General features: G+C 44.1%; 2 protein-coding genes across 2 annotated transcripts; both read left to right on the top strand.

Annotated features, from left to right (window-relative positions):
* The first annotated feature begins 49 nt into the window (after positions 1 to 49).
* On the top strand, positions 50 to 14,276 carry LOC136774631 (uncharacterized). The gene is made up of 6 exons (XM_066729046.1): positions 50 to 107; positions 240 to 344; positions 12,598 to 12,721; positions 12,922 to 12,993; positions 13,058 to 14,092; positions 14,147 to 14,276. The coding sequence occupies exons 1-6, from the start codon at positions 50 to 52 to the stop codon at positions 14,274 to 14,276; spliced, it is 1,524 nt and encodes a 507-aa protein (XP_066585143.1).
* An 84-nt stretch (positions 14,277 to 14,360) lies between these two features.
* LOC136774638 (uncharacterized) lies at positions 14,361 to 18,143 on the top strand. The gene has a single exon (XM_066729056.1). The coding sequence runs from the start codon at positions 14,361 to 14,363 to the stop codon at positions 18,141 to 18,143; it is 3,783 nt and encodes a 1,260-aa protein (XP_066585153.1).
* The last annotated feature ends 7,075 nt before the right edge of the window (positions 18,144 to 25,218 follow it).

Here is a 25,218-nt window from a genome sequence, read left to right on the forward strand (position 1 = left end):
TTAGCGTTCGAAACGTCCACGAATAATAATGCTATTAAGCATTAACATAATGTTAAGAATGTATTTACAATTTTTCTATGTATTATTATTATTATTTTTTGTATCAAGTATGTTTAAGGAAGGATGATGATTGATCGGTAACCCTCTCAACGGGGGAGTATGTTCTGTACAGACATCCACGATAGCAAATAAGAAAGAGAGTTGAATAGACAAGATTCTTAGACTCTCAAAATTTTTAGTAATCGAACGAAAGATCTGGTGCATCGAGCATAATGTTAGTGATCGTACATTCGGAACACTAGATCGGATACGTGACGTAACATTCGGGAAGGATCGGGAGATGGGTGGGCCGTGGAAGGGAGGGCGAGCTAAGGAGGCGCTGGGGTCACTTCTTATTAGGCAAACTTAGAGGACGGTGAACCAGATTTTTCAGAGATCAATCAATCGATCACATCATAATACTTAAACACTTGAATTAGTCATACATTCAGTATAAATAAAGAAAGAAATAATCTAAATCGCAAGTATAGTGAGTGATCAATATAAACCACAATATCCAACAGAAGCAGAGACGAAACTAGTAAAGACACTAATGTTGGTCACATGGGGTCATTGAGTACTTATATAGGACTAAGGAGGGGTCACATGGGGTCATTGAGTATTTATACAGAAATAGGGTGGGAGACATGGGGTCATTTAGTACTTATATAGGACATGGGGGGGTCACATGGGGTCATTGAGTACTTATATAGGACTAGGGTGGGTCACATGGGGTAATTGTGAACTTATATAGGAATAGGGTGGGTCACATGGGGTCATTGAGTACTTATATAGGACTAGGGGGGGTCACATGGGGTCATTGAGTACTTATATAGGACTAGGGTGGGTCACATGGCGTCATGGAGAACTTATATACGACTAGGGTGGGAGAAATGGGGTCATTTAGTACTTATATAGGACATGGGGGGGTCACATGGGGTCATTGAGTACTTATATAGGACTAGGGTGGGTCACATGGGGTCATTGAGTACTTATATAGGACTAGGGTGGGTCACATGGCGTCATGGAGAACTTATATAGGACTAGGGTGGATCACATGGGGTCATTGAGTACTTATATAGGACTAGGGGAGTCACATGGGGTCATTGAGTACTTATACAGGAATAGGGTGGGTCACATGGGGTCATTGAGTACTTATATAGGACTAGGGGGGGTCACATGGGGTCATTGAGTACTTATATAGGACTAGGGGGGGTCACATGGGGTCATTGAGTACTTATATAGGACTAGGGTGGGTCACATGGCGTCATGGAGAACTTATATACGACTAGGGTGGGAGACATGGGGTCATTGAGTACTTATACAGGAATAGGGTGGGTCACATGGGGTCATTGAGTACTTATATAGGACTAGGGTGGCTGACCTGAGGTCATTGAGTACTTATATAGGACTAGGGGGGGTCACATGGGGTCATTGAGTACTTATATAGGACTAGGGTGGGTCACATGGCGTCATGGAGAACTTATATAGGACTAGGGTGGATCACATGGGGTCATTGAGTACTTATATAGGACTAGGGGAGTCACATGGGGTCATTGAGTACTTATACAGGAATAGGGTGGGTCACATGGGGTCATTGAGTACTTATATAGGACTAGGGGGGGTCACATGGGGTCATTGAGTACTTATATAGGACTAGGGGGGGTTACATGGGGTCATTGAGTACTTATATAGGACTAGGGTGGCTCACATGGCGTCATGGAGAACTTATATACGACTAGTGTGGGAGACATGGGGTCATTTAGTACTTATATAGGACATGAGGCGTCACATGGGGTCATTGAGTACTTATATAGGACTAGGGTGGGTCACATGGGGTAATTGTGAACTTATATAGGAATAGGGTGGGTCACATGGGGTCATTAAGTACTTATATAGGACTAGGGAGGGTCACATGGGGTCATTGAGTACTTATATAGGACAAGGGGGGGTCACATGGGGTCGTTGAGTATTTATATAGGACTAGGGTTGCTGACATGCTGTCATTGAGTACTTATATACAACTAGGGGGGGTCACATGGGGTCATTGAGTACTTATATAGGACTAGGGGGGTCACATGGGGTCATTGAGTACTTATATAGGACTAAGGTGGGTCACATGCCGTCATTGAGTACTTATATAGGACTAGGGTGGGTCACATGGGGTCATTGAGTACTTATATAAGACTAGGGTGGGTCACATGTGGTCATTGAGTACTTATATAGGAATGGGGTGAGTCACATGGGGTCATTGAGTACTTATATAGGACTAGGAGGGGGTCACTTGGGGTCATTGAGTACTTATATTGGACTAGGGTGGGTCACATGGGGTCATTGAGTACTTATATTGGACTAGGGTGGGTCACATGGGGTCATTGAGTACTTATATAGGACTAGGGGAGTCACATGGGGTCATTGAGTACTTATACAGGAATAGGGTGGGTCACATGGGGTCATTGAGTACTTATATAGGACTAGGGGGGGTCACATGGGGTCATTGAGTACTTATATTGGACTAGGGTGGGTAACATGGGGTCATTGAGTACTTATATAGGACTAGGGGGTTCACATTGGGTCATTGAGTACTTATACAGGAATAGGGTGGGAGACATGGGGTCATTTAGTACTTATATAGGACATGGGGGGGTCACATGGGGTCATTGAGTACTTATATAGGACTAGGGTGGGTCACTTTGGGGTAATTGTGAACTTATATAGGAATAGGGTGGGTCACATGGGGTCATTGAGTACTTATATAGGACTAGGGGGGGTCACATGGGGTCATTGAGTACTTATATAGGACTAGGGTGGGTCACATGGCGTCATGGAGAACTTATATACGACTAGGGTGGGAGACATGGGGTCATTTAGTACTTATATAGGACATGGGGGGGTCACATGGGGTCATTGAGTACTTATATAGGACTAGGGTGGGTCACATGGGGTCATTGAGTACTTATATAGGACTAGGGTGGGTCACATGGGGTCATTGAGTACTTATATAGGACTAATGTTGGTCACATGGGGTCATTGAGTACTTATATAGGACTAAGGAGGGGTCACATGGGGTCATTGAGTATTTATACAGGAATAGGGTGGGAGACATGGGGTCATTTAGTACTTATATAGGACATGGGGGGGTCACATGGGGTCATTGAGTACTTATATAGGACTAGGGTGGGTCACATGGGGTAATTGTGAACTTATATAGGAATAGGGTGGGTCACATGGGGTCATTGAGTACTTATATAGGACTAGGGGGGGTCACATGGGGTCATTGAGTACTTATATAGGACTAGGGTGGGTCACATGGCGTCATGGAGAACTTATATACGACTAGGGTGGGAGAAATGGGGTCATTTAGTACTTATATAGGACTAGGGTGGGTCACATGGGGTCATTGAGTACTTATATAGGACTAGGGTGGGTCACATGGCGTCATGGAGAACTTATATAGGACTAGGGTGGATCACATGGGGTCATTGAGTACTTATATAGGACTAGGGGAGTCACATGGGGTCATTGAGTACTTATACAGGAATAGGGTGGGTCACATGGGGTCATTGAGTACTTATATAGGACTAGGGGGGGTCACATGGGGTCATTGAGTACTTATATAGGACTAGGGGGGGTCACATGGGGTCATTGAGTACTTATATAGGACTAGGGTGGGTCACATGGCGTCATGGAGAACTTATATACGACTAGGGTGGGAGACATGGGGTCATTGAGTACTTATACAGGAATAGGGTGGGTCACATGGGGTCATTGAGTACTTATATAGGACTAGGGTGGCTGACCTGAGGTCATTGAGTACTTATATAGGACTAGGGGGGGTCACATGGGGTCATTGAGTACTTATATAGGACTAGGGTGGGTCACATGGCGTCATGGAGAACTTATATAGGACTAGGGTGGATCACATGGGGTCATTGAGTACTTATATAAGACTAGGGGAGTCACATGGGGTCATTGAGTACTTATACAGGAATAGGGTGGGAGACATGGGGTCATTTAGTACTTATATAGGACATGGGGGGGTCACATGGGGTCATTGAGTACTTATATAGGACTAGGGTGGGTCACTTTGGGGTAATTGTGAACTTATATAGGAATAGGGTGGGTCACATGGGGTCATTGAGTACTTATATAGGACTAGGGGGGGTCACATGGGGTCATTGAGTACTTATATAGGACTAGGGTGGGTCACATGGCGTCATGGAGAACTTATATACGACTAGGGTGGGAGACATGGGGTCATTTAGTACTTATATAGGACATGGGGGGGTCACATGGGGTCATTGAGTACTTATATAGGACTAGGGTGGGTCACATGGGGTCATTGAGTACTTATATAGGACTAGGGTGGGTCACATGGGGTCATTGAGTACTTATATAGGACTAATGTTGGTCACATGGGGTCATTGAGTACTTATATAGGACTAAGGAGGGGTCACATGGGGTCATTGAGTATTTATACAGGAATAGGGTGGGAGACATGGGGTCATTTAGTACTTACATAGGACATGGGGGGGTCACATGGGGTCATTGAGTACTTATATAGGACTAGGGTGGGTCACATGGGGTAATTGCGAACTTATATAGGAATAGGGTGGGTCACATGGGGTCATTGAGTACTTATATAGGACTAGGGGGGGTCACATGGGGTCATTGAGTACTTATATAGGACTAGGGTGGGTCACATGGCGTCATGGAGAACTTATATACGACTAGGGTGGGAGAAATGGGGTCATTTAGTACTTATATAGGACATGGGGGGGTCACATGGGGTCATTGAGTACTTATATAGGACTAGGGTGGGTCACATGGGGTCATTGAGTACTTATATAGGACTAGGGTGGGTCACATGGCGTCATGTAGAACTTATATAGGACTAGGGTGGATCACATGGGGTCATTGAGTACTTATATAGGACTAGGGGAGTCACATGGGGTCATTGAGTACTTATACAGGAATAGGGTGGGTCACATGGGGTCATTTAGTACTTATATAGGACTAGGGGGGGTCACATGGGGTCATTGAGTACTTATATAGGACTAGGGGGGGTCACATGGGGTCATTGAGTACTTATATAGGACTAGGGTGGGTCACATGGCGTCATGGAGAACTTATATACGACTAGGGTGGGAGACATGGGGTCATTGAGTACTTATACAGGAATAGGGTGGGTCACATGGGGTCATTGAGTACTTATATAGGACTAGGGTGGCTGACCTGAGGTCATTGAGTACTTATATAGGACTAGGGGGGGTCACATGGGGTCATTGAGTACTTATATAGGACTAGGGTGGGTCACATGGCGTCATGGAGAACTTATATAGGACTAGGGTGGATCACATGGGGTCATTGAGTACTTATATAGGACTAGGGGAGTCACATGGGGTCATTGAGTACTTATACAGGAATAGGGTGGGTCACATGGGGTCATTGAGTACTTATATAGGACTAGGGGGGGTCACATGGGGTCATTGAGTACTTATATAGGACTAGGGGGGGTTACATGGGGTCATTGAGTACTTATATAGGACTAGGGTGGCTCACATGGCGTCATGGAGAACTTATATACGACTAGTGTGGGAGACATGGGGTCATTTAGTACTTATATAGGACATGGGGCGTCACATGGGGTCATTGAGTACTTATATAGGACTAGGGTGGGTCACATGGGGTAATTGTGAACTTATATAGGAATAGGGTGGGTCACATGGGGTCATTAAGTACTTATATAGGACTAGGGAGGGTCACATGGGGTCATTGAGTACTTATATAGGACAAGGGGGGGTCACATGGGGTCGTTGAGTATTTATATAGGACTAGGGTTGCTGACATGCGGTCATTGAGTACTTATATACAACTAGGGGGGGTCACATGGGGTCATTGAGTACTTATATAGGACTAGGGTGGGTAACTTTGGGGTAATTTTGAACTTATATAGGAATAGGGTGGGTCACATGGGGTCATTGAGTACTTATATAGGACTAGGGTGGGTCACATGGGGTCATTGAGTACTTATATAAGACTAGGGTGGGTCACATGGCGTCATGGAGAACTTATATACGACTAGGGTGGGAGACATGGGGTCATTTAGTACTTATATAGGACATGGGGGGGTCACTTGGGGTCATTGAGTACTTATATTGGACTAGGGTGGGTCACATGGGGTCATTGAGTACTTATATTGGACTAGGGTGGGTCACATGGGGTCATTGAGTACTTATATAGGACTAGGGGAGTCACATGGGGTCATTGAGTACTTGTACAGGAATAGGGTGGGTCACATGGGGTCATTGAGTACTTATATAGGACTAGGGGGTGTCACATGGGGTCATTGAGTACTTATATTGGACTAGGGTGGGTAACATGGGGTCATTGAGTACTTATATAGGACTAGGGGGGTCACATGGGGTCATTGAGTACTTATACAGGAATAGGGTGGGAGACATGGGGTCATTTAGTACTTATATAGGACATGGGGGGGTCACATGGGGTCATTGAGTACTTATATAGGACTAGGGTGGGTCACTTTGGGTTAATTGTGAACTTATATAGGAATAGGGTGGGTCACATGGGGTCATTGAGTACTTATATAGGACTAGGGGGGGTCACATGGGGTCATTGAGTACTTATATAGGACTAGGGTGGGTCACATGGCGTCATGGAGAACTTATATACGACTAGGGTGGGAGACATGGGGTCATTGAGTACTTATACAGGAATAGGGTGGGTCACATGGGGTCATTGAGTACTTATATAGGACTAGGGGGGGTCACATGGGGTCATTGAGTACTTATATAGGACTAGGGGGGGTCACATGGGGTCATTGAGTACTTATATAGGACTAGGGTGGGTCACATGGCGTCATGGAGAACTTATATACGACTAGGGTGGGAGACATGGGGTCATTGAGTACTTATACAGGAATAGGGTGGGTCACATGGGGTCATTGAGTACTTATATAGGACTAGGGTGGCTGACCTGAGGTCATTGAGTACTTATATAGGACTAGGGGGGGTCACATGGGGTCATTGAGTACTTATATAGGACTAGGGTGGGTCACATGGCGTCATGGAGAACTTATATAGGACTAGGGTGGATCACATGGGGTCATTGAGTACTTATATAAGACTAGGGGAGTCACATGGGGTCATTGAGTACTTATACAGGAATAGGGTGGGAGACATGGGGTCATTTAGTACTTATATAGGACATGGGGGGGTCACATGGGGTCATTGAGTACTTATATAGGACTAGGGTGGGTCACTTTGGGGTAATTGTGAACTTATATAGGAATAGGGTGGGTCACATGGGGTCATTGAGTACTTATATAGGACTAGGGGGGGTCACATGGGGTCATTGAGTACTTATATAGGACTAGGGTGGGTCACATGGCGTCATGGAGAACTTATATACGACTAGGGTGGGAGACATGGGGTCATTTAGTACTTATATAGGACATGGGGGGGTCACATGGGGTCATTGAGTACTTATATAGGACTAGGGTGGGTCACATGGGGTCATTGAGTACTTATATAGGACTAGGGTGGGTCACATGGGGTCATTGAGTACTTATATAGGACTAATGTTGGTCACATGGGGTCATTGAGTACTTATATAGGACTAAGGAGGGGTCACATGGGGTCATTGAGTATTTATACAGGAATAGGGTGGGAGACATGGGGTCATTTAGTACTTACATAGGACATGGGGGGGTCACATGGGGTCATTGAGTACTTATATAGGACTAGGGTGGGTCACATGGGGTAATTGCGAACTTATATAGGAATAGGGTGGGTCACATGGGGTCATTGAGTACTTATATAGGACTAGGGGGGGTCACATGGGGTCATTGAGTACTTATATAGGACTAGGGTGGGTCACATGGCGTCATGGAGAACTTATATACGACTAGGGTGGGAGAAATGGGGTCATTTAGTACTTATATAGGACATGGGGGGGTCACATGGGGTCATTGAGTACTTATATAGGACTAGGGTGGGTCACATGGGGTCATTGAGTACTTATATAGGACTAGGGTGGGTCACATGGCGTCATGTAGAACTTATATAGGACTAGGGTGGATCACATGGGGTCATTGAGTACTTATATAGGACTAGGGGAGTCACATGGGGTCATTGAGTACTTATACAGGAATAGGGTGGGTCACATGGGGTCATTTAGTACTTATATAGGACTAGGGGGGGTCACATGGGGTCATTGAGTACTTATATAGGACTAGGGGGGGTCACATGGGGTCATTGAGTACTTATATAGGACTAGGGTGGGTCACATGGCGTCATGGAGAACTTATATACGACTAGGGTGGGAGACATGGGGTCATTGAGTACTTATACAGGAATAGGGTGGGTCACATGGGGTCATTGAGTACTTATATAGGACTAGGGTGGCTGACCTGAGGTCATTGAGTACTTATATAGGACTAGGGGGGGTCACATGGGGTCATTGAGTACTTATATAGGACTAGGGTGGGTCACATGGCGTCATGGAGAACTTATATAGGACTAGGGTGGATCACATGGGGTCATTGAGTACTTATATAGGACTAGGGGAGTCACATGGGGTCATTGAGTACTTATACAGGAATAGGGTGGGTCACATGGGGTCATTGAGTACTTATATAGGACTAGGGGGGGTCACATGGGGTCATTGAGTACTTATATAGGACTAGGGGGGGTTACATGGGGTCATTGAGTACTTATATAGGACTAGGGTGGCTCACATGGCGTCATGGAGAACTTATATACGACTAGTGTGGGAGACATGGGGTCATTTAGTACTTATATAGGACATGGGGCGTCACATGGGGTCATTGAGTACTTATATAGGACTAGGGTGGGTCACATGGGGTAATTGTGAACTTATATAGGAATAGGGTGGGTCACATGGGGTCATTAAGTACTTATATAGGACTAGGGAGGGTCACATGGGGTCATTGAGTACTTATATAGGACAAGGGGGGGTCACATGGGGTCGTTGAGTATTTATATAGGACTAGGGTTGCTGACATGCGGTCATTGAGTACTTATATACAACTAGGGGGGGTCACATGGGGTCATTGAGTACTTATATAGGACTAGGGTGGGTAACTTTGGGGTAATTTTGAACTTATATAGGAATAGGGTGGGTCACATGGGGTCATTGAGTACTTATATAGGACTAGGGTGGGTCACATGGGGTCATTGAGTACTTATATAAGACTAGGGTGGGTCACATGGCGTCATGGAGAACTTATATACGACTAGGGTGGGAGACATGGGGTCATTTAGTACTTATATAGGACATGGGGGGGTCACTTGGGGTCATTGAGTACTTATATTGGACTAGGGTGGGTCACATGGGGTCATTGAGTACTTATATTGGACTAGGGTGGGTCACATGGGGTCATTGAGTACTTATATAGGACTAGGGGAGTCACATGGGGTCATTGAGTACTTGTACAGGAATAGGGTGGGTCACATGGGGTCATTGAGTACTTATATAGGACTAGGGGGTGTCACATGGGGTCATTGAGTACTTATATTGGACTAGGGTGGGTAACATGGGGTCATTGAGTACTTATATAGGACTAGGGGGGTCACATGGGGTCATTGAGTACTTATACAGGAATAGGGTGGGAGACATGGGGTCATTTAGTACTTATATAGGACATGGGGGGGTCACATGGGGTCATTGAGTACTTATATAGGACTAGGGTGGGTCACTTTGGGTTAATTGTGAACTTATATAGGAATAGGGTGGGTCACATGGGGTCATTGAGTACTTATATAGGACTAGGGGGGGTCACATGGGGTCATTGAGTACTTATATAGGACTAGGGTGGGTCACATGGCGTCATGGAGAACTTATATACGACTAGGGTGGGAGACATGGGGTCATTTAGTACTTATATAGGACATGGGGGGGTCACATGGGGTCATTGAGTACTTATATAGGACTAGGGTGGGTCACATGGGGTCATTGAGTACTTATATAGGACTAGGGTGGGTCACATGGGGTCATTGAGTACTTATATAGGACTAATGTTGGTCACATGGGGTCATTGAGTACTTATATAGGACTAAGGAGGGGTCACATGGGGTCATTGAGTATTTATACAGGAATAGGGTGGGAGACATGGGGTCATTTAGTACTTATATAGGACATGGGGGGGTCACATGGGGTCATTGAGTACTTATATAGGACTAGGGTGGGTCACATGGGGTAATTGTGAACTTATATAGGAATAGGGTGGGTCACATGGGGTCATTGAGTACTTATATAGGACTAGGGGGGGTCACATGGGGTCATTGAGTACTTATATAGGACTAGGGTGGGTCACATGGCGTCATGGAGAACTTATATACGACTAGGGTGGGAGAAATGGGGTCATTTAGTACTTATATAGGACATGGGGGGGTCACATGGGGTCATTGAGTACTTATATAGGACTAGGGTGGGTCACATGGGGTCATTGAGTACTTATATAGGACTAGGGTGGGTCACATGCGGTCATTGAGTACTTATATAGGACTAATGTTGGTCACATGGGGTCATTGAGTACTTATATAGGACTAAGGAGGGGTCACATGGGGTCATTGAGTATTTATACAGGAATAGGGTGGGAGACATGGGGTCATTTAGTACTTATATAGGACATGGGGGGGTCATATGGGGTCATTGAGTACTTATATAGGACTAGGGTGGGTCACAAGGGGTAATTGTGAACTTATATAGGAATAGGGTGGGTCACATGGGGTCATTGAGTACTTATACAGGAATAGGGTGGGTCACATGGGGTCATTGAGTACTTATATAGGACTAGGGTGGCTGACCTGAGGTCATTGAGTACTTATATAGGACTAGGGGGGTCACATGGGGTCATTGAGTACTTATACAGGAATAGGGTGGGAGACATGAGGTCATTTAGTACTTATATAGGACATGGGGGGGTCACATGGGGTCATTGAGTACTTATATAGGACTAGGGTGGGTCACATGGGGTAATTGTGAACTTATATAGGAATAGGGTGGGTCACATGGGGTCATTGAGTACTTATATAGGACTAGGGTGGCTGACCTGAGGTCATTGAGTACTTATATAGGACTAGGGGGGTCACATGGGGTCATTGAGTACTTATACAGGAATAGGGTGGGAGACATGAGGTCATTTAGTACTTATATAGGACATGGGGGGGTCACATGGGGTCATTGAGTACTTATATTGGACTAGGGTGGGTAACATGGGGTCATTGAGTACTTATATAGGACTAGGGGGGTCACATGGGGTCATTGAGTACTTATACAGGAATAGGGTGGGAGACATGGGGTCATTTAGTACTTATATAGGACATGGGGGGGTCACATGGGGTCATTGAGTACTTATATAGGACTAGGGTGGGTCACTTTGGGGTAATTGTGAACTTATATAGGAATAGGGTGGGTCACATGGGGTCATTGAGTACTTATATACAACTAGGGGGGGTCACATGGGGTCATTGAGTACTTATATAGGACTAGGGTGGGTAACTTTGGGGTAATTTTGAACTTATATAGGAATAGGGTGGGTCACATGGGGTCATTGAGTACTTATATAGGACTAGGGTGGGTCACATGGGGTCATTGAGTACTTATATAAGACTAGGGTGGGTCACATGGCGTCATGGAGAACTTATATACGACTAGGGTGGGAGACATGGGGTCATTTAGTACTTATATAGGACATGGGGGGGTCACTTGGGGTCATTGAGTACTTATATTGGACTAGGGTGGGTCACATGGGGTCATTGAGTACTTATATTGGACTAGGGTGGGTCACATGGGGTCATTGAGTACTTATATAGGACTAGGGGAGTCACATGGGGTCATTGAGTACTTGTACAGGAATAGGGTGGGTCACATGGGGTCATTGAGTACTTATATAGGACTAGGGGGTGTCACATGGGGTCATTGAGTACTTATATTGGACTAGGGTGGGTAACATGGGGTCATTGAGTACTTATATAGGACTAGGGGGGTCACATGGGGTCATTGAGTACTTATACAGGAATAGGGTGGGAGACATGGGGTCATTTAGTACTTATATAGGACATGGGGGGGTCACATGGGGTCATTGAGTACTTATATAGGACTAGGGTGGGTCACTTTGGGTTAATTGTGAACTTATATAGGAATAGGGTGGGTCACATGGGGTCATTGAGTACTTATATAGGACTAGGGGGGGTCACATGGGGTCATTGAGTACTTATATAGGACTAGGGTGGGTCACATGGCGTCATGGAGAACTTATATACGACTAGGGTGGGAGACATGGGGTCATTTAGTACTTATATAGGACATGGGGGGGTCACATGGGGTCATTGAGTACTTATATAGGACTAGGGTGGGTCACATGGGGTCATTGAGTACTTATATAGGACTAGGGTGGGTCACATGGGGTCATTGAGTACTTATATAGGACTAATTGTTCTGTACAGACATCCACGATAGCAAATAAGAAAGAGAGTTGAATAGACAAGATTCTTAGACTCTCAAAATTTTTAGTAATCGAACGAAAGATCTGGTGCATCGAGCATAATGTTAGTGATCGTACATTCGGAACACTAGATCGGATACGTGACGTAACATTCGGGAAGGATCGGGAGATGGGTGGGCCGTGGAAGGGAGGGCGAGCTAAGGAGGCGCTGGGGTCACTTCTTATTAGGCAAACTTAGAGGACGGTGAACCAGATTTTTCAGAGATCAATCAATCGATCACATCATAATACTTAAACACTTGAATTAGTCATACATTCAGTATAAATAAAGAAAGAAATAATCTAAATCGCAAGTATAGTGAGTGATCAATATAAACCACAATATCCAACAGAAGCAGAGACGAAACTAGTAAAGACATTTTGGTGCCTCCTGTGAGGTCCGGAAACAAGAGAAAGAAAAAAGGGTGAGTCATTGGATCAGTTAATTAATAAAATGGCCGATCAAATAAAATTAATCCTGCAAAAAAGGACTGCGTTAAAGGCGCAAATCACGACTTTAAGCAACATCCTCGATAACGGCACGGTAGAAATAACTTTCATAAAGCTTCGAATGAAACGTTTAAACGATTTATACAATAATTTCGAGGAGTTATTCGATGAATTGATGGTCTTAGAACCAAAGGATGAATATCAATCGGATTTTGATGCCTTGCAAGAAAGATTTTATCATTTGGCTAGTAGAGTAGAATTGTTAATAAATCCTCCCACGAATTCTAACGAACCAAGTACCGCGAGTGATAGTGAATTTCGTAACGAAGGATCGTCGGTGTCAAACAGCGTAGATAAGCAAAAGGTGAAACTACCGGAAATATCATTACCCGTGTTCAACGGTCAATTTGAAGATTGGTTAACGTATAAAAATGCCTTTCAAAGTTTAATAGGGTCGCGTACAGACGTGTCAGATGTCGATAAACTACATTATTTAAGGTCTTCATTAAAAGGTGAAGCTGCAAACAAAATCGGAATATTTTCGGTTAGTAGTACCAATTATAGCAAGGCATGGGAGATCCTAGAAAAGGCGTATGAAGTTAAAAGAGTGTTAATATCGAAACACTTATCGTTAATTTTAAATTTACCTAGCTTAGAAAAGGAATCGACCAAAGGTTTTACAAAATTGGCTGACGATATGCAACAGCATATAGCATCATTGCAAACGTTAGGTGTCAACGTGACCCCGGAAATGGCGGTTTACATTCTAGAATCGCGATTACCGAAGACAACGATGAGACAATGGGAATCTTTACTAAGTAGAGATGAATACCCAGAATTAGACAAGATGTACGAGTTCTTGTACAAATGCGCGGTGAACGCTTCCAGACGCGATCGGACACGTCCGCATGAGGGAGACGCCGACAAAGGCGAGAACCAAAATAAGAAACGTCGTAAACAATCTCCAGGGCAAACGTTTACGGCCACCGCAACACAGACTTGTATAGCTTGTCAATCGAATTGGCACCCATTATTCAGATGCGAATCGTTCAAGGGATTAACACCACAAGATCGGTTTAACCTAGTAAAAAACGCAAAGCTATGTTATAATTGTCTTCGATCACACAGGAACAAACCTTGCAAATTATCCGGATGTACGGTTTGTAATCAAAGACACAACACGCTGTTGCACATCGAAAGAGGACTCGTCAACACCAATCAGGGGGAGACTAAATCAGGGATCGATCGTTCCTCATGACTAGAAATTGACAAAAATAAACTTGAAATCACATGCACAGCAAAGGGTTCGTCTTCGACACAATTATTAACAACCGCGATCATAATGGTACGAGACAAGAATCGATCTTTCATTAACGGCAGGGCATTATTAGACACAGGAGCGTCAAATAACTTCATTTCCGAGAACATGGTTAAGCGTTTAGGTAGCCAGATAAACCCATGCGTAAAAACGATCACAACAATAGACGGAATGAAAACAATTACACGAGGTTCCGTACAAATAATGATGAAATCCTGTTATAGCGATTTTTGTACAACTTTGACGTGTTTGATTATGCCGAAAGTAGCAGAATTTGTTCCATGTCAAATTTTCCAAAGAGAGGGTTTTCAAATACCAAGGAACTTACAATTAGCTGATCCGGATTTTCACTTGCCGCGTGCGATAGATTTGTTATTAGGCTCGGGCAAAACTTTATCTATGCTAGCTATCGGACAAATTACTTTAACAAGCGGTGGTGTTGAGTTATGTTTACAAAAGACGCGATTAGGCTGGATCATAGCTGGCGGAATTTCTGATTCATTGGCAAACGAACAAGCTTGTCATTTAGCAAGGTTAGAAAACACCATGAACAAATTCTGGGAAATCGAAGAAGTCACTTTGACCAAAGGTTTATCAAAGGAAGAATCCGAGTGCGAAGCACATTTCAAGGAAACGGTTACAAGACATGAAAGTGGCAGATATATAGTTAGATTACCATTTCGTACGCGAAGGGAAATTTTCGTCGGATCTAAGGAAAACGCCGCGAAACGTTACGCCGTGCTCGAGAACAGATTTTCTAAAAATGATACATTAAAAGAAGCATATACTAAAACTTTCAAGGAATATTTAGAATTAGAACATATGTCGCTCATAGATGATGCAGATGACGGAGGCTATTATATGCCACACCATGCTGTGGTCAAGGAAGCGAGTTGCACAACTAAGCTTCGAGTCGTATTCGACGCGTCGGCGAAAGATCAAGAAGGAATCTCGTTAAATGATTTGCTAAAGATAGGACCGACGATTCAAAATCGGTTAGTGTCGCATTTAACACGCTTTCGTATGCATCGTTACATAATCACGGCAGACATTGAAAAGATGTACCGTCAAATATTGGTGCACCAAGAGGATCGACGGTTTCAAAGGGTCCTCTGGCGTCACGAAGGTATTGTTCGGACATTTCAATTGAATACACTTACATTCGGTGTATCTTCTTCCCCGTACTTGGCAATCCGTACGATACAAAGGTTAGCTGAAGACGAAAGGGCTGATTTTCCGAAAGCCGCGGAAATATTAAAGAATCATCTTTACGTTGACGACTTATTAACAGGCGCGAATACAATTGAAGAAGCGCGCGAAATACGGAATGACATAATTTCACTTCTCTCAAGAGGTGGATTTCGTATACGTCAATGGGCATCGAATGATCCACGAATAATTAACGATTTACCGGCTGAATCAGTACATGCCCATTTTATTATTAATATAGATACCACGTTGAAAACGCTAGGCATTACATGGAATGCCGATACAGACGAGATATGCTATATACCCAAAAGAATACAAATATGTAAAACCCCAACTAAGAGAATCATATTATCAGAATTGGCTAAGGTATTTGATCCCCTTGGACTATTAGGACCAATAATTTTTTACCTAAAATGGTTAATGCAAAACATTTGGCGCCAGAAAATTAATTGGGACGAGTCACTACCACAAGGCATTTATACTGATTGGCTAAATTTCGTACGCCAATGGGAAATAATGGGTACAATATCGTTCGATCGAAATTTACTAATTCCGAATTGTAAGAATATACAGTTACACGGATTCTGTGACGCCAGTAGTCGGGGGTATGGGGCGTGTTTGTATATCAGATCACAAGGTCAAGATGGGAATATAGCTACACATCTACTTGGTGCGAAATCTAGAGTTGCGCCGATAAAACCCACTACGATTCCACGACTTGAATTGTGCGGAGCGACATTATTAGCGCAACTGTACAATGAAGTGAGTAAAACGATAGATAAAAGAATGTTTGAGTCATGTACCTTTTGGTGTGATTCTACCATTGTTTTATGCTGGTTGAATACACCTCCACATAAACTAAAAACATATGTAGCCAACCGCGTAATGAATACCAAACAATTGAGCGAGGGTCATGAATGGCGTCATATCAATTCCAAAGAAAACCCGGCCGACGCGATATCCAGGGGACAGTTGCCAATCGATTTTGCTAATAACAAACTTTGGAGACATGGTCCGAATTGGTTGAGTAGTTCAGAAAAGAGTTGGCCGAAGACAAAGTATAATGTTACTATGATTCCCGAGCTTAAAGAAGAAACATGCTTCTCGAATTGCACAAATGATTTCGATGTCTTCACCAGATTTTCATCTTACGCAAAAACGACAAGAATAGTAGCATATTGTTTACGCGTTTGTAAATCCAATAAGTATCGAGGTCCTTTGTGCATTGACGAACTGAATGAAGCTGAAGAGCACATTATAAAATTATTACAAGGAATACATTTCTCAGATGTCATCGTCTCCTTAAATAAACCACGCAATACAAGTCCGCAAAAATTCGCTAATCTAAGTCCGTTCCAGGACGATAGGGGCGTCCTTCGGGTAGGAGGTCGTATTCATAAGTCCAATTTATCGTTCGGTCAGAAGCATCCGATACTAATGCCAAAACAACACCTAACTACTTGTATCACAAGAGAGTCGCATTGTAGACTCTTACATGCAGGAGTGCAAACGACACTCTATGATATTAGACAAAAATATTGGATTTCAAACGGGAGAAATTATGTACGAAAGGTGATAAGGTCATGTATGCGTTGTTTTCGCTTTAGAACAAATACTGTCAATTACAAAATGGGCAACTTGCCTGCATCGCGAGTGTCAGTCGGACCTCCTTTTACTCACACAGGGATCGACTTCTGCGGTCCGTTTTTTATAAAGGAAAAAAAATTCAGAAACCGTAACAGAATCAAGGTTTACGTGTGTGTTTTCATTTGCATGTCTGTTAAGGCCGTACACTTAGAAGTCGTCACTGAAATGACTGCAGACGCATTTCTAGCAGCATTGAGTAGGTTCTCCTCGCGACGGGGATTACCAGCACACATATATTCCGATAACGGAACCAATTTTGTTGGCGCTAATAATAAAATTAAGGAAATTTACGACTTTCTAGACCTTGATGAAAATAAACAAAAATTTATGTCATACGCGTTATCGAATCAGTTTACGTGGCATTTCATCCCTCCGGCCTCTCCTCACTTCGGTGGTTTGTGGGAATCGACAGTTAGGGTTTTTAAACATCATTTGCAACGAGTAGTGGGTGATATTTTATTCACTTTAGAAGAATTCAATACTTTTGTGGTCGAAATCGAGGGTGTTCTTAATTCTCGGCCTATAATGCCTATTTCTACTGATCCAAATGACATACAAGCCCTTTCTCCAAGCCATTATCTCATCGGCAAATCATTAACCTCCGTTCCGGAGAAAAATTTATCTTCTGTTCCAGATAACAGGTTATCTGTATGGCAACACATTACAAAGGTTCGCCAAGATTTCTGGAAGAGGTGGAGCCTGGAATATCTGAATGAGTTGCAAATCAGAAATAAATGGCAAAGGAATAGTCCAAACATAAAAATCGGCACGTTGGTGCTCATTAAAAACAAGGCTATGCCATGTTCGCAATGGGCCATGGGACGAATAATTGAAACACATGCCGGTGAAGACAACATAGTGAGGGTCGTAACAATACGCACCCTCAACGGAAATATTCGAAGAACAATTAAATACATATGTCCGCTACCAGACGACGCGAATATTCCATAGTTCACAACATCAACATATATATATTTAGCGTTCGAAACGTCCACGAATAATAATGCTATTAAGCATTAACATAATGTTAAGAATGTATTTACAATTTTTCTATGTATTATTATTATTATTTTTTGTATCAAGTATGTTTAAGGAAGGATGATGATTGATCGGTAACCCTCTCAACGGGGGAGTATGTTCTGTACAGACATCCACGATAGCAAATAAGAAAGAGAGTTGAATAGACAAGATTCTTAGACTCTCAAAATTTTTAGTAATCGAACGAAAGATCTGGTGCATCGAGCATAATGTTAGTGATCGTACATTCGGAACACTAGATCGGATACGTGACGTAACATTCGGGAAGGATCGGGAGATGGGTGGGCCGTGGAAGGGAGGGCGAGCTAAGGAGGCGCTGGGGTCACTTCTTATTAGGCAAACTTAGAGGACGGTGAACCAGATTTTTCAGAGATCAATCAATCGATCACATCATAATACTTAAACACTTGAATTAGTCATACATTCAGTATAAATAAAGAAAGAAATAATCTAAATCGCAAGTATAGTGAGTGATCAATATAAACCACAATATCCAACAGAAGCAGAGACGAAACTAGTAAAGACACTAATGTTGGTCACATGGGGTCATTGAGTACTTATATAGGACTAAGGAGGGGTCACATGGGGTCATTGAGTATTTATACAGGAATAGGGTGGGAGACATGGGGTCATTTAGTACTTATATAGGACATGGGGGGGTCACATGGGGTCATTGAGTACTTATATAGGACTAGGGTGGGTCACATGGGGTAATTGTGAACTTATATAGGAATAGGGTGGGTCACATGGGGTCATTGAGTACTTATATAGGACTAGGGGGGGTCACATGGGGTCATTGAGTACTTATATAGGACTAGGGTGGGTCACATGGCGTCATGGAGAACTTATATACGACTAGGGTGGGAGAAATGGGGTCATTTAGTACTTATATAGGACATGGGGGGGTCACATGGGGTCATTGAGTACTTATATAGGACTAGGGTGGGTCACATGGGGTCATTGAGTACTTATATAGGACTAGGGTGGGTCACATGGCGTCATGGAGAACTTATATAGGACTAGGGTGGATCACATGGGGTCATTGAGTACTTATATAGGACTAGGGGAGTCACATGGGGTCATTGAGTACTTATACAGGAATAGGGTGGGTCACATGGGGTCATTGAGTACTTATACAGGAATAGGGTGGGTCACATGGGGTCATTGAGTACTTATATAGGACTAGGGGGGGTCACATGGGGTCATTGAGTACTTATATAGGACTAGGGGGGGTCACATGGGGTCATTGAGTACTTATATAGGACTAGGGTGGGTCACATGGCGTCATGGAGAACTTATATACGACTAGGGTGGGAGACATGGGGTCATTGAGTACTTATACAGGAATAGGGTGGGTCACATGGGGTCATTGAGTACTTATATAGGACTAGGGTGGCTGACCTGAGGTCATTGAGTACTTATATAGGACTAGGGGGGGTCACATGGGGTCATTGAGTACTTATATAGGACTAGGGTGGGTCACATGGCGTCATGGAGAACTTATATAGGACTAGGGTGGATCACATGGGGTCATTGAGTACTTATATAGGACTAGGGGAGTCACATGGGGTCATTGAGTACTTATACAGGAATAGGGTGGGTCACATGGGGTCATTGAGTACTTATATAGGACTAGGGGGGGTCACATGGGGTCATTGAGTACTTATATAGGACTAGGGGGGGTTACATGGGGTCATTGAGTACTTTTATAGGACTAGGGTGGCTCACATGGCGTCATGGAGAACTTATATACGACTAGTGTGGGAGACATGGGGTCATTTAGTACTTATATAGGACATGGGGCGTCACATGGGGTCATTGAGTACTTATATAGGACTAGGGTGGGTCACATGGGGTAATTGTGAACTTATATAGGAATAGGGTGGGTCACATGGGGTCATTAAGTACTTATATAGGACTAGGGAGGGTCACATGGGGTCATTGAGTACTTATATAGGACAAGGGGGGGTCACATGGGGTCGTTGAGTATTTATATAGGACTAGGGTTGCTGACATGCGGTCATTGAGTACTTATATACAACTAGGGGGGGTCACATGGGGTCATTGAGTACTTATATAGGACTAGGGGGGTCACATGGGGTCATTGAGTACTTATATAGGACTAAGGTGGGTCACATGCCGTCATTGAGTACTTATATAGGACTAGGGTGGGTCACATGGGGTCATTGAGTACTTATATAAGACTAGGGTGGGTCACATGTGGTCATTGAGTACTTATATAGGAATGGGGTGAGTCACATGGGGTCATTGAGTACTTATATAGGACTAGGAGGGGGTCACTTGGGGTCATTGAGTACTTATATTGGACTAGGGTGGGTCACATGGGGTCATTGAGTACTTATATTGGACTAGGGTGGGTCACATGGGGTCATTGAGTACTTATATAGGACTAGGGGAGTCACATGGGGTCATTGAGTACTTATACAGGAATAGGGTGGGTCACATGGGGTCATTGAGTACTTATATAGGACTAGGGGGGGTCACATGGGGTCATTGAGTACTTATATTGGACTAGGGTGGGTAACATGGGGTCATTGAGTACTTATATAGGACTAGGGGGTTCACATTGGGTCATTGAGTACTTATACAGGAATAGGGTGGGAGACATGGGGTCATTTAGTACTTATATAGGACATGGGGGGGTCACATGGGGTCATTGAGTACTTATATAGGACTAGGGTGGGTCACTTTGGGGTAATTGTGAACTTATATAGGAATAGGGTGGGTCACATGGGGTCATTGAGTACTTATATAGGACTAGGGGGGGTCACATGGGGTCATTGAGTACTTATATAGGACTAGGGTGGGTCACATGGCGTCATGGAGAACTTATATACGACTAGGGTGGGAGACATGGGGTCATTTAGTACTTATATAGGACATGGGGGGGTCACATGGGGTCATTGAGTACTTATATAGGACTAGGGTGGGTCACATGGGGTCATTGAGTACTTATATAGGACTAGGGTGGGTCACATGGGGTCATTGAGTACTTATATAGGACTAATGTTGGTCACATGGGGTCATTGAGTACTTATATAGGACTAAGGAGGGGTCACATGGGGTCATTGAGTATTTATACAGGAATAGGGTGGGAGACATGGGGTCATTTAGTACTTATATAGGACATGGGGGGGTCACATGGGGTCATTGAGTACTTATATAGGACTAGGGTGGGTCACATGGGGTAATTGTGAACTTATATAGGAATAGGATGGGTCACATGGGGTCATTGAGTACTTATATAGGACTAGGGGGGTCACATGGGGTCATTGAGTACTTATATAGGACTAGGGTGGGTCACATGGCGTCATGGAGAACTTATATACGACTAGGGTGGGAGAAATGGGGTCATTTAGTACTTATATAGGACTAGGGTGGGTCACATGGGGTCATTGAGTACTTATATAGGACTAGGGTGGGTCACATGGCGTCATGGAGAACTTATATAGGACTAGGGTGGATCACATGGGGTCATTGAGTACTTATATAGGACTAGGGGAGTCACATGGGGTCATTGAGTACTTATACAGGAATAGGGTGGGTCACATGGGGTCATTGAGTACTTATATAGGACTAGGGGGGGTCACATGGGGTCATTGAGTACTTATATAGGACTAGGGGGGGTCACATGGGGTCATTGAGTACTTATATAGGACTAGGGTGGGTCACATGGCGTCATGGAGAACTTATATACGACTAGGGTGGGAGACATGGGGTCATTGAGTACTTATACAGGAATAGGGTGGGTCACATGGGGTCATTGAATACTTATATAGGACTAGGGTGGCTGACCTGAGGTCATTGAGTACTTATATAGGACTAGGGGGGGTCACATGGGGTCATTGAGTACTTATATAGGACTAGGGTGGGTCACATGGCGTCATGGAGAACTTATATAGGACTAGGGTGGATCACATGGGGTCATTGAGTACTTATATAAGACTAGGGGAGTCACATGGGGTCATTGAGTACTTATACAGGAATAGGGTGGGAGACATGGGGTCATTTAGTACTTATATAGGACATGGGGGGGTCACATGGGGTCATTGAGTACTTATATAGGACTAGGGTGGGTCACTTTGGGGTAATTGTGAACTTATATAGGAATAGGGTGGGTCACATGGGGTCATTGAGTACTTATATAGGACTAGGGGGGGTCACATGGGGTCATTGAGTACTTATATAGGACTAGGGTGGGTCACATGGCGTCATGGAGAACTTATATACGACTAGGGTGGGAGACATGGGGTCATTTAGTACTTATATAGGACATGGGGGGGTCACATGGGGTCATTGAGTACTTATATAGGACTAGGGTGGGTCACATGGGGTCATTGAGTACTTATATAGGACTAGGGTGGGTCACATGGGGTCATTGAGTACTTATATAGGACTAATGTTGGTCACATGGGGTCATTGAGTACTTATATAGGACTAAGGAGGGGTCACATGGGGTCATTGAGTATTTATACAGGAATAGGGTGGGAGACATGGGGTCATTTAGTACTTACATAGGACATGGGGGGGTCACATGGGGTCATTGAGTACTTATATAGGACTAGGGTGGGTCACATGGGGTAATTGCGAACTTATATAGGAATAGGGTGGGTCACATGGGGTCATTGAGTACTTATATAGGACTAGGGGGGGTCACATGGGGTCATTGAGTACTTATATAGGACTAGGGTGGGTCACATGGCGTCATGGAGAACTTATATACGACTAGGGTGGGAGAAATGGGGTCATTTAGTACTTATATAGGACATGGGGGGGTCACATGGGGACATTGAGTACTTATATAGGACTAGGGTGGGTCACATGGGGTCATTGAGTACTTATATAGGACTAGGGTGGGTCACATGGCGTCATGTAGAACTTATATAGGACTAGGGTGGATCACATGGGGTCATTGAGTACTTATATAGGACTAGGGGAGTCACATGGGGTCATTGAGTACTTATACAGGAATAGGGTGGGTCACATGGGGTCATTGAGTACTTATATAGGACTAGGGGGGGTCACATGGGGTCATTGAGTACTTATATAGGACTAGGGGGGGTCACATGGGGTCATTGAGTACTTATATAGGACTAGGGTGGGTCACATGGCGTCATGGAGAACTTATATACGACTAGGGTGGGAGACATGGGGTCATTGAGTACTTATACAGGAATAGGGTGGGTCACATGGGGTCATTGAGTACTTATATAGGACTAGGGTGGCTGACCTGAGGTCATTGAGTACTTATATAGGACTAGGGGGGGTCACATGGGGTCATTGAGTACTTATATAGGACTAGGGTGGGTCACATGGCGTCATGGAGAACTTATATAGGACTAGGGTGGATCACATGGGGTCATTGAGTACTTATATAGGACTAGGGGAGTCACATGGGGTCATTGAGTACTTGTACAGGAATAGGGTGGGTCACATGCGGTCATTGAGTACTTATATAGGACTAGGGGGGGTCACATGGGGTCATTGAGTACTTATATTGGACTAGGGTGGGTAACATGGGGTCATTGAGTACTTATATAGGACTAGGGGGGTCACATGGGGTCATTGAGTACTTATACAGGAATAGGGTGGGAGACATGGGGTCATTTAGTACTTATATAGGACATGGGGGGGTCACATGGGGTCATTGAGTACTTATATAGGACTAGGGTGGGTCACTTTGGGGTAATTGTGAACTTATATAGGAATAGGGTGGGTCACATGGGGTCATTGAGTACTTATATAGGACTAGGGGGGGTCACATGGGGTCATTGAGTACTTATATAGGACTAGGGTGGGTCACATGGCGTCTTGGAGAACTTATATACGACTAGGGTGGGAGACATGGGGTCATTTAGTACTTATATAGGACATGGGGGGTCACATGGGGTCATTGAGTACTTATATAGGACTAGGGTGGGTCACATGGGGTCATTGAGTACTTATATAGGACTAGGGTTGGTCACATGGGGTCATTGAGTACTTATATAGGACTAATGTTGGTCACATGGGGTCATTGAGTACTTATATAGGACTAAGGAGGGGTCACATGGGGTCATTGAGTATTTATACAGGAATAGGGTGGGAGACATGGGGTCATTTAGTACTTATATAGGACATGGGGGGGTCACATGGGGTCATTGAGTACTTATATAGGACTAGGGTGGGTCACATGGGGTAATTGTGAACTTATATAGGAATAGGGTGGGTCACATGGGGTCATTGAGTACTTATATAGGACTAGGGGGGGTCACATGGGGTCATTGAGTACTTATATAGGACTAGGGTGGGTCACATGGCGTCATGGAGAACTTATATACGACTAGGGTGGGAGAAATGGGGTCATTTAGTACTTATATAGGACATGGGGCGTCACATGGGGTCATTGAGTACTTATATAGGACTAGGGTGGGTCACATGGGGTAATTGTGAACTTATATAGGAATAGGGTGGGTCACATGGGGTCATTAAGTACTTATATAGGACTAGGGAGGGTCACATGGGGTCATTGAGTACTTATATAGGACAAGGGGGGGTCACATGGGGTCGTTGAGTATTTATATAGGACTAGGGTTGCTGACATGCGGTCATTGAGTACTTATATACAACTAGGGGGGGTCACATGGGGTCATTGAGTACTTATATAGGACTAGGGTGGGTAACTTTGGGGTAATTGTGAACTTATATAGGAATAGGGTGGGTCACATGGGGTCATTGAGTACTTATATAGGACTAGGGTGGGTCACATGGGGTCATTGAGTACTTATATAAGACTAGGGTGGGTCACATGGCGTCATGGAGAACTTATATACGACTAGGGTGGGAGACATGGGGTCATTTAGTACTTATATAGGACATGGGGGGGTCACTTGGGGTCATTGAGTACTTATATTGGACTAGGGTGGGTCACATGGGGTCATTGAGTACTTATATTGGACTAGGGTGGGTCACATGGGGTCATTGAGTA

The sequence above is a fragment of the Prorops nasuta genome, unplaced genomic scaffold, assembly GCF_024137725.1.
Source record: "Prorops nasuta isolate Cenicafe-Biocafe unplaced genomic scaffold, Cenicafe_Pnas_1.2 PNAS00001, whole genome shotgun sequence".
Lineage (NCBI taxonomy): Eukaryota > Metazoa > Arthropoda > Insecta > Hymenoptera > Bethylidae > Prorops > Prorops nasuta.

Coding starts and splice junctions, on each gene's coding strand:
- LOC136774631 (XM_066729046.1), top strand. CDS start 50: ATGTTAAGAATGTATTTACAATTTTTCTATGTATTATTATTATTATTT. Junction 12,722..12,921: donor GGTGGGCCGTGGAAGGGAGG/GCGAGCTAAGGA, acceptor AATATCCAACAG/AAGCAGAGACGAAACTAGTA. Junction 14,093..14,146: donor GGATTAACACCACAAGATCG/GTTTAACCTAGT, acceptor TCGATCACACAG/GAACAAACCTTGCAAATTAT.
- LOC136774638 (XM_066729056.1), top strand. CDS start 14,361: ATGGTACGAGACAAGAATCGATCTTTCATTAACGGCAGGGCATTATTA.